Source organism: Mobula hypostoma, chromosome 5, assembly GCF_963921235.1.
Source record: "Mobula hypostoma chromosome 5, sMobHyp1.1, whole genome shotgun sequence".
Lineage (NCBI taxonomy): Eukaryota > Metazoa > Chordata > Chondrichthyes > Myliobatiformes > Myliobatidae > Mobula > Mobula hypostoma.
In genome coordinates this window covers 168,554,960-168,569,237 of record NC_086101.1, presented here as the reverse complement: position 1 = coordinate 168,569,237, position 14,278 = coordinate 168,554,960, and the positions used below count along the sequence as shown (strand labels likewise).

The window sequence follows — 14,278 nt, the reverse complement described above, 5'->3', positions numbered from 1 at the left end:
TTTTCCCAAGGCCAGAAATAGCTAATACTAGACAACGGGGTGACCCACTGGGGCACCCTTTGAAAGAAGGGTCTGATGTGACCAGAATGAACATTAAATTTTCCTGAATTTTATTGGTATCGCTTTGCTTTGGAAACTGAAGTAGAAAACCTCAGTTTATCAAAGAAGAACGACGTGCAGCAAAGCAAATATAGCTCCTCCTCGTTTAACGAAGGACACTTTTGATGGCATCATTTCTGGTTTATCTGCCACCCTCATGCCTCTTGTTGTCATTCTGGAGATGTGCAGACCTTTCATCCCCCGTCTCTTCATCTCTCATCTTTTTTTGTCCTGACTCTTTGATTCTGGAGTCGTGCGGCCCCAGCCTCATCCGATTCTTGTTCTCTCCCTCTCCTTGCCGCTTCCGAATGATGTTTGGCGTCATCTGTTGACCGTAATGTCCCCCTTCCCTTTCCACGCGACATAATTAGGCTGACCATTTTTTTTTACCCTAATGCTGGATAGAAGATACGAAGCACTAACACCAAAGGATGCTGATTATTCTTGATGATGTGGTTGGAGCACTCCTAAATGGACGTGATATAGTCACCGCTGTCCTTTGACTGCAGCAAAGGGTTTTATAGGTGTCTCGAAGTAGGTCATTACAATAAGATTTAATTATCTCTTATTGATGGGTGGCAGTTAGATCTGTCCCAATCCTGCACATACTGATGGTGATTAGCAAAATGTGACCCCTCGAAATAGAGCTGCCCTGCCCTTTTGCGCCGGTAGGTGTCGCTGCTGAGGCTGGCTGTGCGCATGCGTCGGGCTGTCCGCGTCCCGATTTCCATGACGGTCGAGCGGGTCTCGGGTGAAAGCCAGCCTGTTGATTTTGGCGAATGAGCAATTTTATACGAATATATCACCCTGAACTTTGCCTGCATTCTGTAAGTTAGCGCATTTTAATTCGATTTAGCCAAAAAAAGTGCCGCTGTAATACACCATTTGCGCTCATTGGAGGTCACAAACAGACAGAGCCTGAGAGCTTTAGTAGTATACTAGACCAGATAAGGGAGCATATCTTTCAGGTGATTGGAGGAAAGTACAGAGGGTGGTGTCGAGGTTAGATTATTTTTTACAGAGAGGTGGGTGCATGGAATGTGCTGCCGGGGTGGTAATAGGGACAGGCACATCAGGAAGATTTATGAGACTTAGATGGGCAGAAGGATGAAAGGAAAATGGAAGCATTATCGATCTTAGGGTAGGCTAAAGGGTTGGCAGAACTTTGTGGGCCATAGGGCCTGTACTGTACTGTTCAGCGTTCTGACCAGTAATAACATTGTCCAGCACCAACACTTAACCCTCATTTGCAAATGTTTGCTCAGTGATAGGACTAAACCCAACAACCAAGCCCTTCTCAGAGCTGACTTATCGGTATATGCAAAGTATTAGTACATGCCCCAGGTTCATTCTTGATCAAATGTCTGCACTGAACAGAGATTAAAACGTTAATCTTCAATTACAAATGGCAGTTTAGCCTTTAATCTCCACTAATATATCAGAGTGGCTAAACACTCCTCAGTATTTTCTCTGAATTTCATTGCTGAGTCTGAGCAACAGTCTAATCTTCTTTGTGCATTTTATGCAAAACTGTGTCCACAGCAAACTCCCTGTCTTTTTGGTCTACATTGGCAATGAAAGAAGTTTAGATCGAGGTATGCACATTCAATAAACTGTAAAATTGCATAAAGACAACAGGATAAACACCACAAACAAAATGCTGGAGGAAATCATCAGGTCAGGCAACATCAATGGAGGGGAATAAACATTTCATGCTTCAGGCTGAAACCCTTCATCAGATTCATTAGCAAGACAGTGACTGTCACTGAATTACACAGCATGACTATGCTTCCTAAAGTTCAGGTCTGTGGTGTCCACCCTGGACCAGTTATTATGAGGCATGGATTTAGATCTTTGCTGCTTCATCTTATGCAACTAGTTTAAAAGCAACGCCTAAGTTATTTTCCTCAAGTACGTACTTTACATTTCCAGTAATGTCAAAACAGTTCTTAAATCATATTGTCTGGTACAACAATATGCAGAAATATTGCAATAGAAACTACAAAAGGGAGGGAAATTATGTTTCCATTTTAATGTGTCCAAGGCACCTTATGAAAAACTGATTCTCAGGTCATATTTTAATCTAAAGGAATGAAATACTATTTCTACAGTGAATGAACATATGTACTCACAGTGGACTCTTTGGGAGCTTGTTCCTATGTGCACGTGTCTGTAGGTCAGGCAATACCCAGAAAAGGCCTGTAACTTTAACATTACTTGTGCTGGAAACTGAAACCTCTGTGTTCCTAAGGTTCTTTGGAAATTAAGAATGAGGCATAAAACGTAATGCTTACGATTGTTTTTTACTAAGTGCTACAACAGCAGAAAACAAACAAGGAAAAGATGCAGAGAAAACAAAGAAAAGGGAAACAGCAGTTATTGTCGTCTCATACTCAGACTGGAGATAACACAAATTTCAGTGATAATGGTTAATCTACAAAATAGCTAGCTTCAAGTGGTGACACTTGCTACTCAAAACCAAGAAGTTACTAGAAAAATGCAGAAGCAACTGTGCCACAATTACTCTGAAATTTACTGAACAATTACATGTATATCAGTGATTATATAAAAATACAAGCAAGCACAGGAAAGTTATAACTACAGGAAAAACAGCAATTCTTCACACCATTCCAACACTTGCATCAAATGTAGAAAAGTAATTTGGAAGTCATCCCAATGATCTAAAGATTTTTCAGAGTTTTTCCATTTGCATTTGTAAAGGCAAGTTATGTTCTTTAAAATTCCAAGTATGTGCCTGCACTATTTTCTTCTCATTAAATGAGATGATAATTTCTTTGCTTCAGTCAAGATTTAGTCAATTACCTTCATGCTCATATTTTTTATTTTAACTACTTCTCATTTCCATTTCAGTCCCTCAGTTCTGCATCAATTTCCATTTCTCATTTATGTGCTCTTCTGGTTGTGGACACCACTGATGTTGAGATTTATCTCAATTGCTCTCTACTAAAAGAAAGAGCCGTGCCAGATTATAAGAGGACTGAATCAAGCATTATGGGGCTTCATTAAAATTGTAGATCCAGCAATTAGAAGCATAAAATACACACACACACACCCCTACCTCCTGGTTATTACCGGCTGCATACATAAAAACCTACTCTGAGGATCATCACCTTGCTGTGGCAAAGAGGCTTGCGAGTTCCTGAGATCCCAAGAGCTGAAGGTTCTTGGGTGCCATGCCACTGGACTCCAACCCCAATCTGTCAAAGACCATGTGACCCTACCTGTGCATCAGCTTCCCCCATGTTAAAGAAAGTCATGCACAAGCATTCTCCACTAAGGGAATAAACCCTTGGGAAAACATCATACTTGACTCAAAGTTTAAGCATTAGTATCACTACTACATAAGATCTTAAGAAATATTTGAAGTAGAAGTAATTCGAGTAGGCCAGATGCTTGTACCCCTCTGCTGGTCAACAAGATAATGGCTAGTATTTCACTTTGGTGCCTTTCCGGCAATAATAACATTTTCTTCAATGTTCTCAGCCACAAAAGTGTATTAGTCACTGCCTTGAAATTCCTAGTGATAGAACCTACATGGCCCTCTTGCATTGAAAATTCTGCAGATTATGATCTGGTTAAAGCATTAAGAGAGGGCTGATCACATTGCTAGGGTCATACCATAGGCCCCCAATAGTATTGGCAGGAATGAGAGGAATAGATATGCAAGCAAATCACAGAAAGCTGCTAGAGCATTAGGGTTACAATAGTGGGGGATTTTAATTTTTCTGACATTGACTGGAATTCCTTTGTGCAGGGGGTTGAGTTAGGATGAAATTTGTTCAATGCATTCAAAAGAGATTTTTGACATAATATGCAGAAATAAATAAAGACAATGTAGTACTAGACCTCCGGTGCTGTAGACCTTCTGTGATTGTTGGTGACTGAAGCTGGAAGAGCTCAAAGCATCAGACTGATTCAAGGTTTCAAGTTTATTTGTCACATGCACATCGGACCTACAGTGAAATGCCAACAGACACCATCTTCTCCATTGACCAGTACTGCTCTTCATTCTCAGCTGACCAGATCACAAACAAGGCTAACAATAAACTTCAGAAATTTGCTCTGGAAGTCTCGCATAGAGCACTTCTTCAACCCCACTCCCAATATATTCAGTTCCTCCTGTGGTTGGAAATGGACTGTTGGTGCCCAAAGATTCTCAGATGACTCAATAGGATGTGAGGTCATGTCTCAAAATCACCACAGTCACATCACCATCCGAAGCCACACTTGTGATAATGGAGAGCTAGTTACAGATCTCTTAGCAACCATGGAGGGAGCCAGGATTGTGTATTTTAGTTCAATGCCTGATATCACACTGTATACAGCTATGAAATCAGTTAAATAAATATAGCAACTCTGTGGGGGTAGTCTCCTTTCAGAATTAAATCACTGAGCATACAACTTGGAATTTGGCCAGGAAATTTGTTTCCTTCCACCTTGGAATCTTTCCATTGATGATCAACAAGAGAAAAAGAGGGAAGTGAGAGGATGTTAGTGTGAGATGCAAGAGTAAAGGGGAACCACCAGAATTTGGAAATCAAAAAAAAAAGCACTGCAGATGCTAGAGATAAAAGCAGTAAACAGCCCAGTCCTGATGAAGGGTCTCAACCTGAAACGCCGGCTATCCACTTTCCTCTATAGATGCTGTCTAGCCTCTGCTGCAGTTCTTTGGTGTTTTTTTTGGCGTGTGCCTGCGTGCATGCGAGTCTGTGTGTCTGTGTGCGTGTGTCCGTGATGATGTCTTTTCCATGGCTTTTACAAGGCGCGGAGCGAGAGAGAGACTGTGTGGCACACCACTCATCACACAGACATTTTTGCAGTATTTTTCCCTTTATTTTACGAGGTCAAGTTGCGATCTCGACACTCAACCCGACACGGATGGAAAGCGTACTCGGGAGTGGACCTGACTGGTTTCAAACCCGGGACCGGCACCAATGTCATTGCACCACCAGCTGGCCCAATCGTTCTTTGGTTTTAAAGCAAAGTTTAAGACAGGCTTGAGGGTTTATGGACACCCAGCGAGAAGATGTGACAGAGAAAGGGGGAACAACGACAGTAACAAGAGAAGGCAAAAACAGGCAGAGAAATTAGAAAAAGGAAGTGACAGGAAGGCTTGATGGGTGGGGCGGCATCAGCAGGAGAAGAGCCAATGGCAAAAGAATTGGAAAAGGAATTAATTACCAGTACTTGTACTGAGATACAGTGAAAAGCTTTTATCTGCATGTCATCCATAGAGATCATTTCAAACACAAATACATCCCTGTGATACAGATGGAAAACAATGCAGAATTTAACATTACAGCTACAGAGAAAACGCAGTGCAGATAAATAAAGCACAAGGCCCACTGTGAGGTAGATCACATGATCAAAGGTTCATCATTTAGCATACAAGAGGTCCATTCAAGATTCTAATTAGAGTGGAATAGAAGCTATCCATGAACCTGGCGATATACACTCTTGAGTTTTTTTTTCTTCTTCCTGGTGAGGGATAGAAGACAGAATGACTTGGCTGGAAGGGGTCCTTAATTATGTTAGCTGCTTTCGTGGGGCATTGGGAAATGTGTATGGAGTCAACGGAAATGAGGCTGGTTTGCATAATAGATTGGACTCTGTGATTTTTGCAGTCTTGGGCAGAGCAGTTGCCATCCATAGCTATAACCCAGAGAGGATGCTTCCTGGGGTGCATCTACAGGAAAATACAGCTAGGTAACAAGAAAATTAAACTGATGAGGATAAAACGTACAGAGCACAAGGGAACACAGATCCAAGACCTTCGCACAGCTTCACCCAAAACACTGTCTACATCTCCCACCTTCCCGTCAGTCAAAACATCCATTGGTTAAATCCCCCGTATCAAATGCCCAGCAAAACCTGTTTAGGATCAATCGTCTAATCCAGGATTTGTGGTGTGAAGCAATTTGATATTCTATATCCAGTCTAGAGGGTTAGCGCCGTCACTGACTACATTCCTACTGACTAATCCATTAGTTTTTATTATATTGATTAAGTTGTATCAGGAACGTGAGCAAGCCTGGTATAGCGGGCAGATTTCCCCACTGAAGGGGCTGGAGAACTACAGAAGACTACTCACTACTCGATTTATGAGGAGTTTCAAATTGGACTGCAGTTGATCCAGGAGGTCAGGATTTCTGTGCTTACATGGGAGTTCAAATTTCCAACAATTATGGGAGGTAATTGCAAGCAGTTGTGTCTAAAAAGAGAAAAAAACAAAAGTGAATGGGAAATAGAAATGAAGAGAAGAAGGGAACCAGAACTGAAGGAGGGACAGATGTTTGATCTGACTGTGTTTAACTTCATCTGCAACTAGCGTGAAACACAGGACAGTCAGAAGCAAACAACACACACTCAATGAGAATAATAAAACATCCTGATCAAAAGATTTTTTTAAAATCATCTGGGGTACTGAGGTAACGTGAAGGGGGTGTTCAGAGAACCACCAGATTTACAGCAGAGGTAACCAACAGTTCATCCATTTGAAACATCCAGGTCCCATTTCCTGAAACACTTGAGTTTTCATTCTCCAAAATTTTATCCACTTCCCCTTTTTGTCATAGATTCTGTGCCAACAAAACTGGTGGAAAACTCCAGCTTTTAAACAACTAACAGCGTGAAAAAATGTCCATTGTAGGAATATTGCAAAAACAAAATGAAATGGTAGAGAACTTCAGTGGGTCAGGCAGCATCTGTGGAGGGAAGTTGTCGGAGGGTATTTTGAGTTGAGATGTTCAACGGAACATCTGCAGTCCGTTGTAAAGGTTTTCCTTGGATACTGGTGTTCTCTGCCTGCTGGGTAATTAACCAAAGCAAACAGATACTTCCAAAGGAAGGACTGAAGGACAGGAAAGAGGGGTAGATGTAAACGTTTAATCACGACTAACTCTTTTTACCTTCATAATTTCCAACATTTGGTCACATTTTTAAACCTGTAAATTGTTTTTTTAAGTACATATGCTGGAAGTATAAAATAGAAACAAAAAAATTCTGAAAATACTTAGCTGGACAAGCCGCATCTGTGGAAACAGAAAAATTAAGCTTTTCAGGTTGATAACATTCATAAGACCTTTTAACCTCCCGTGCATTAGCAAGAGTGACCTTGCACCATGATTAACAGCTTATTTTTGAAGGCACCGCGGAAGATTTCTCATCCACACATAACTGCACGCTGTTATACTGAGCGTCTTTAGCTCTCTCGGAGACCTCTCCACAATAAAACTATTAGTGCCAAGACACTCCCGCTATTCTGCTCCTTCACTATTCCAGATGTAGACTCTCGCTTTTGGCGCCCTCTACTTTCCCGGACTGTACTACACTTTGTGCAGCTAGAACTCGGTCCGCAACTGCCAGCACTCGGGAAGAGGGCGAAGAATTCACGAGAGCCAGCCTCGGAAGTGAAAGTTCCAAGAGGGAGCCGGCCTACCTAACACCCAAAGGTGTTGGACCGGGTCGACATGGTCGAACACCAGTTGTCCTGTAAGTAAATATCCTTTCATCTCTGCTGCTCGGTTTCCAGGCATCCTGCGATATACACAGTGCAATCATGTGAAATAAAAGCTGAACGACTGGGGCTAGTGAGCTATGGGTATCACAGATAGCTAACTACTGCTTTTGACTTCCGAAGGCTAATACTTCTGACTGCCTGGGATTGGGATTATAATTAGCAGAGGAAGTTACAATGCTATTATTCTTTACGTTAATTAGTAAAACTCAGGAAGCCTTTTGCATCGTGACACAAGCCTCGATGTTAAACTTTCTCCTAATGAAAATTAAGAGACATTGATCCAACTCCGTCTGCCCCTCCCGGACCATGCCGTAGGTTTTAGGAAACAACAGCAATGACAATTGAGAGGGTTTGTCTCCCCTCTCTCAACTGATGCCGCCTGCTGAGTGTTTTCATCTTTTTTTTTCTCTGGTAGATGCAGATTTCCAGCATCTGTAGTTCTTTTGTTTCTGTGGGTCCGGTTTTTCTAGCAGAGGGCAAGTGCGAGGTCTTTAGTAACAGGAATCAAAAAGCCGATACTATATGTTTGGAGGGAGACGGCAAATATGCGAGGTACAGGGTGATCTCGGAAGTAGGCAGATCTGGTAAATAGATTAGAGGGAAAGTTGCACTTTGACCTTAATTTCAAAGGGTTGAGAGGAACAGGGAGGTTTGCTTGCAGTTGGATAAGATGTAGGCGAGGCCTTACCTGGAAAACTGTGTTCAGTCTAGTGCCTTTACCGAAACAAAAAGATATTATAGCATTCCTGGGATGAGAGTGCTGACCTATCCAATAAAGGGTCAATATTTTTTGGAGTTCATAAGAGTGAAGATGACATTATTTAAACACGTCGGACTCTAAGGAGCTTGACAGAGTAGATTGGTTTTTAACTAATGCAAACATCACAAACAGGGGACATAGCTACAGAAGACCGTAAGAGACAGGAGCAGAATTAAGCCATCGAGTTTGCTCTGCCAGTTCATCATGGCCAATTTATTTTCCTTCTCAGCCCCATTCTTCTGCCTTCTGTCCATAACCTTTGACATTCTTACAAGTCAGGAACCTTTCAACCTCCACTTTAAATATGCCCAATGACTTGGCCTCCACAACCTCAACTTCTCTTCTGTGCCAATTCCCCGTAAGCCTCAATGTCTAGCTCTAGCGTATTGGATATCCTGGCAGGAAGATTTGCTGGAGCTCCTCAGGAGGGTTTAAACTAATCTGGCAGGAAGTGTTACCCAAAGCAGGAGTACGGCAGCAAAGTTAATGGTTAGAGATAAGTTTTATTTGTAACACAGTGAAATAGGTGTGGTTTGCGCCAATGATTGACGCAGTTTGAGATGTGCTGGGAGAAGCCTGCAAGTGTTGCCATGCTTCTGGCACCAGCATAGCGTGCCTGCAACTTACTGACCCTAGCCTAGCTCATAGGACTTTGGAATGAGGGAGGAAACAGGAGCACCAAGAGGAAACATATGGTCAAAGGGAGAACGTACAACCTCCTTACAAACCACAGCAGGAATGAAACCTAGATCTTGAGAATGTAGATGCATATGAAGGTGTTAAAGCAAGTAAGTAGACAAGGAGTGAGGGAGATGTGCTAAATAAGTTATCAGAGTATATACAATATATGTCACCACATACAACCCTGAGATTCCTGCAGGCATACTCAACAAACCTATCGAATTGTAACTAAAACAGGATCAATGAAAGATCAAGTAGATCATAGAAGACAACAAACTGTGCCTTTGAATGGAAATTCTACAAAAGCTAGTGGATTTGGGTCAGTACATCATGGGTAAAGCCTTCCCAACCGTTGAACACATCTAAATGAAACACCGTCGTAGGTAACCAACATCCATCATCAGAGTTCCCCCACCACTCAGCTCATGCTCTTTTCTTGCTACTGACACCGGGTAGAGGGTACAATAGCCTCAGCACTGACATAACCAGTTTCAAGAACAGTTACTACCCCTCAGCCATCAGACTCTTGAACAAAAGAGGATAACTACACTCATCTGTTGAGATATTCTCACAACCAATGTTCTCAATTTAAAGACTCTGTGTCTTGTTATTTCATGCTCTTGTTATTTATTGATATTTATTTCTATTTGCATTTGGGCAGTTTGTTGTCTTCTATGCTCTACTTAATCCTTTATTGATCCTGTTATAGTTACTATTTGATAGGTATGCTGAGCATATCCACAGGGAAAAGAACCTCAAAGTTGTATGTGGTGACATATATGTACTCTGATAATAAAATTTACTTTGAGGACTTTGAACTTTGGTTTATTATAATGCAAGAAGTTTAACAGGTAAAATGTCCTGCTGAAGGGTCCTGGCCCACAACATCAACTGTACTCTTTTCCATAGATGCTGCCTGGCCTGCTGAGTTCCTCCAGCATTTTGTGTGTGTTGCTTGGATTGCCAGCATCTGCAGATTTTCTCTTGCTTGAGGTAAGATGATTGCAGTTCGCGGAGGGCACATGTTGTTTTGTAGTTTTTACAGAAACGTGGTTGAGGGATAGCCAGGACTGGCCCCTCAGCGTTCCGGGGTACAGATGATACAAGCCTGATAGAGATGGACGTAAGCAGGAAGGGAATGGTTGCATTTTTGATTAGGGTAAAAGATAGGTCTGCTCCACAAATTAAAGTCCCAAATTAAGCCAAGACTAAAAGTGATGGCATCAGACAAAAACTTGCAAAAGTTGATTGAAAATCATAGAGTCATAGAATACTACAGCACAGTGTTCAGCATGGCCTGGTGGCCCATTTCATCCGAGCTGGCCTGATCTCTGTGTAGTCCCATCTATCTGCACCTGAACCAATTCCTTCCGTACCCTTGTCATCCAGTCAAAACTTTCCTTAAATGTTACAATTGAACACGAATGTACCGCTTTTGCTGGCAGCTCGTTCCACACTCACACCACCCTCTGAGTGAAGATGTTCCCCTTAAATATTTCACCTTTCAGGTAAAGGGACATCTGGCAAGTTGGAGCTTTTAAAAGTGAGATAGGGAGAGTTCAGGGCAGCCTGTCCCCGTCTGATTGAAGTCCAAGGCTGGCAGGATTTAGGAACCCCAGCTGACAGGGTTGTTGAGAGATTGGTCAGAGTAAAAAGGAGGGAAAAGTCTGAGTAAGCAGCTAGGATCAAGTAGATCTCTTGAGGAGTATCAGAGGGAATTAAGGAGGACAAAATGAGATAGTAATGGTAGATGTAAAGGAGGATCCACAGAGATTCTCAAAGTATATTGAGAGCAAAAGGGTAACTAGGGAGAGAGTAGAACTCAGTAATGATTAATATGGTTGTCTGTAAAGCCACTAGGGATAGGCAAGGTCTTAATATTTCTCAACTGCATTTACCGTGAAGAACTTCATGTATGCGCTGGAATTTGGGGAAGAAAACAGTAATGTCTTGAAACGTATCCACAATACAAAAGAGGAGAAACTAGTGGCCTTAAAGCACACAGAGATGGATAAGTCCCCAGCACTTGATCAAGTGTGTGCTGGTGCATCATGGAAAGCAAGGGAAGAAATTGCTGGGTTCCTGGCAGAGATGTTTGAGCCATCGTTAGGCACCAGTAGGCTGAAGAGTGGCCCATACTGTTGCCATTTTTGAGGAAGCCAGGGAGCCAGAGGATACAGGCCAGTGAGTCTAACTTCAGTGATGGGGAAGTTACTGGAGGGGATTCTGGCAGACAGGATCTACGTGCATTTGGAAAGTTGAGGACAGATTAGGGATAGTCAGCATGGCTTTGAGAATGGGAAATCATGCCTTACAAGTTTGATTGAGTTTTTTTTTGAAGAGGTAAGCAAGAGGCTATACCCTGGGGAGTGTTGTAGAGCAGAGAAACAAGAACATAGTTCCTTAGAACGAGCCGCACAAGTAGAAAGGGTGGCAACAAAAATATTTGACCTGCTTGCCTTCATTGATCAGGACACAGAGTGCAAGAGATGGGGCATCATGTTGCAGCTATATGAGACAAAGGTAAAACCACGCTTAGGGTGTTGTGTGCAGGTTAGAAGGATATTAAGTGCAGGAATTATTTCTGGGACTGGAGGGCTTGAGTTACAATGAGAAACTGGATAGACTGTGAATTTTCTTTCCCTGGACAGAGGTAAAACCTTAGCTTTATTTGTCACCTGTACATTGAAACAGTGAAATGCAAAATTTGTGTCAATGACCAACACAGTACGAATATGTGCCTGCGAGTGTTGCCATGCTGCTGGTGCCTATAGAGCATGCTCAGAGCTTACGACCCATACGTCTTTACAATATGGGAAGAAAGTGTGGAGCACCCAGAGGAAATCCACACAGTCACGAGGAGAACGTACATATTCCTTACAGACAGTGTTGGTGGGAATTGACGTTGCAATAGCATTATGCATTGCTGTGCTGCCAGAAGCTAAGAGATGACTCTACAGAGCTTTATAAAGTGATAAGGGGCAGAAATGAGGTGAATAGTCTCAACTTCTTCCCAGTGTGGGGGAGTCTAAAACTGGAGGATGTAGTTTGGGTACGAGGGGAAAGGTTTAAAGGGACCTGAGGGTGGTGATATGCGGAACGAGTTGCCAGAGGAAGCAGTAGAGGTAGGTGCAAATATAATGTAATTAGAGAGCCAAACATGTGCATATAGGAACTGGCTGGCAATGGACGAGATGGGCTGAAGGATCTCTGTCCACGCTGGATAACTCCATGACAGATCTACAGGAAAAATGCCTCGAATTACCCTACCGCACAGCCCTCTATTTTTCTAAGCTCCATGTACCTATCTAAGAGGCTCTTAAAAGACCTTATTGTATCCGCTTCCACCACCACCACCGGTAGTGCATTCCACGCACCCACCACTCTCTGTGTGAAAAACTTACCCCTACATCCCCTCGGTCCCTATTTCCAAGCAGCTTAAAACTATGCCCTCTCGTGTTAGCCATTTCAGCTCTGAATCTGGATTCCGACTTGGAGTGATGCATCTTGGTAGCCTTCCCCTTGGCCCACCAAATCCAGGCTGAACATCAGCCATGTATTATTACTAATCCTACATCAATTGCAAATGTCCATCTATTGACCAATTGCAAGACAGGATATCTAGGTGAAAACATATATTTTCATCTGTTTTATTCAGCATCAACCTGTCCTTCAGGATCAAGGATGACCCGTTTCCACTATTGTCCTATGGATTCCGAGGTGGCAAACATTGTTTCAATCTCTGCCACAAGTAGGGAAGGAAGTCCCTGAGTAGTTCTAAGAGCATGTGGAGACTATTTTAGATTGGCTGCCACTTCCTCCCACTGAAGAGACCTTAAGTAATCGTTTCTTTTTTGGATGCTCTTTGTTCGCTTTCTGTGGGTTGTCATGAGGCAGTGAAGATCAGAGAGTTGTCAAGTCATGGAGCATGAAAACAGATAACTCAGCCCAACGTGCCCACCATCCTGACCAGTGAGCAGGCGTCTGTATCAATCCCATCTTTAAGCACTGGAGTCATAGGATATTCTGTCATTTTTCAAGGAAGCTTTGAAGTATTGTCTCTTATCTTCAGGGAAGTCTCCCTTGCCAAGACGGAACTCAGGAGTGTATTACCTATTTGTTGTCTGGTGTCAGACTTGAGCACAGTATAGCTCAAGCCATGGGAGTTGGCCGAACATAATCAGAGCCTCATTACTGGGAATGTTAGAATAGGAATGGATCCTGAGTTGTGTTGGATCCTGACAGTTTTGCGATCCAAAGGTTCTTTGGCAATCGAGAATAAGGCATAAAATTTATTGCTTACGATTATTTTATTAAGCTTTGCAGGAGCAGAAAATGAACAAGAAAGTGGAGCCAAGAAAACAAAAGAGAGACAATAGAAAAAATAGCCATGGTCTTCTCATACTCAAACTAGAGATAAACAAACTTAGTGATAACAATTAACCAATAAAGTAGTCAATAGCCAATATGTATTCACCTGCTACAGAAATCTAAGAAACTTGCATAAAAATACAGAAGCAACTGTACTGTAAAGACTGGAAAATTTAGTGAACAAATACATGTACATAGGTGATAATATAAAATTACAAGCAAGCATAGGAAAGTTAAACTACAAGAAAAATAACAATTCTACACCCCAGTACAACTGGTGTTTCATTATTTAAAACATTTTTCCAGAGATTTCATTGGTGGTACCATTCCAGTGATCAGAGGTGTCAGTCTGCAGGTCATCCAATCTTCAAATCATAAAGGATGGTGTGAATCATTGCTTCTTGTTAGATCAAAAGCCTGCTTCTGAAATTGGCATCTTGATCTTCAAGGCCTGCTTCTCACAAACAGCCAGAGGTTGGGCTAGTGCATTAGAGGTGGGGGGTAGATTGTTATCAGTACCTGCCTTCATTGAGAGGTGGCTAACAGGATGTGGGATGAGGTCCACGTTTTCCAGTGTCCTCATCACGGATTTCTATCAACAGAGATTACTGTTATCTTATGGTTGTTTGGAGGTAGATCTTGTATGCACACGTTGGGTAAGATTGTCGGGTAAAGAATTAAGGGGAAGAAAAGAACATGAATTAAAAGATTGTGAAAAGGAAGGAAACCAAGGGAGGAAGTTAAGATCTGTTCAGGAGTTTTTGGAAATGCATAAGGTTCAGAATTATAATGGTTGAAGCTGTGCACAGTCCTGTGTAAATTTCATT

General features: G+C 42.2%; 1 protein-coding gene across 2 annotated transcripts in view; it reads left to right on the top strand.

Annotated features, from left to right (window-relative positions):
• Positions 1 to 810: 810 nt before the first annotated feature.
• The window catches only part of tlr3 (toll-like receptor 3), a 31,740-nt gene continuing 18,272 nt past the window's right edge, over positions 811 to 14,278 (top strand). The window contains exons 1-3 of one of the 2 annotated variants that reach the window (XM_063049379.1): positions 811 to 926; positions 7,402 to 7,611; positions 9,990 to 10,073. Coding sequence is in view for 1 of the 2 variants with exons in the window: in XM_063049378.1 (XP_062905448.1) it covers positions 7,590 to 7,611 (22 nt within the window). In the remaining variant the exon portion in view is untranslated. The remainder of the gene's footprint in view (positions 927 to 7,401; positions 7,612 to 9,989; positions 10,074 to 14,278) is intronic. The other variant, XM_063049378.1, reaches the window with a different exon arrangement.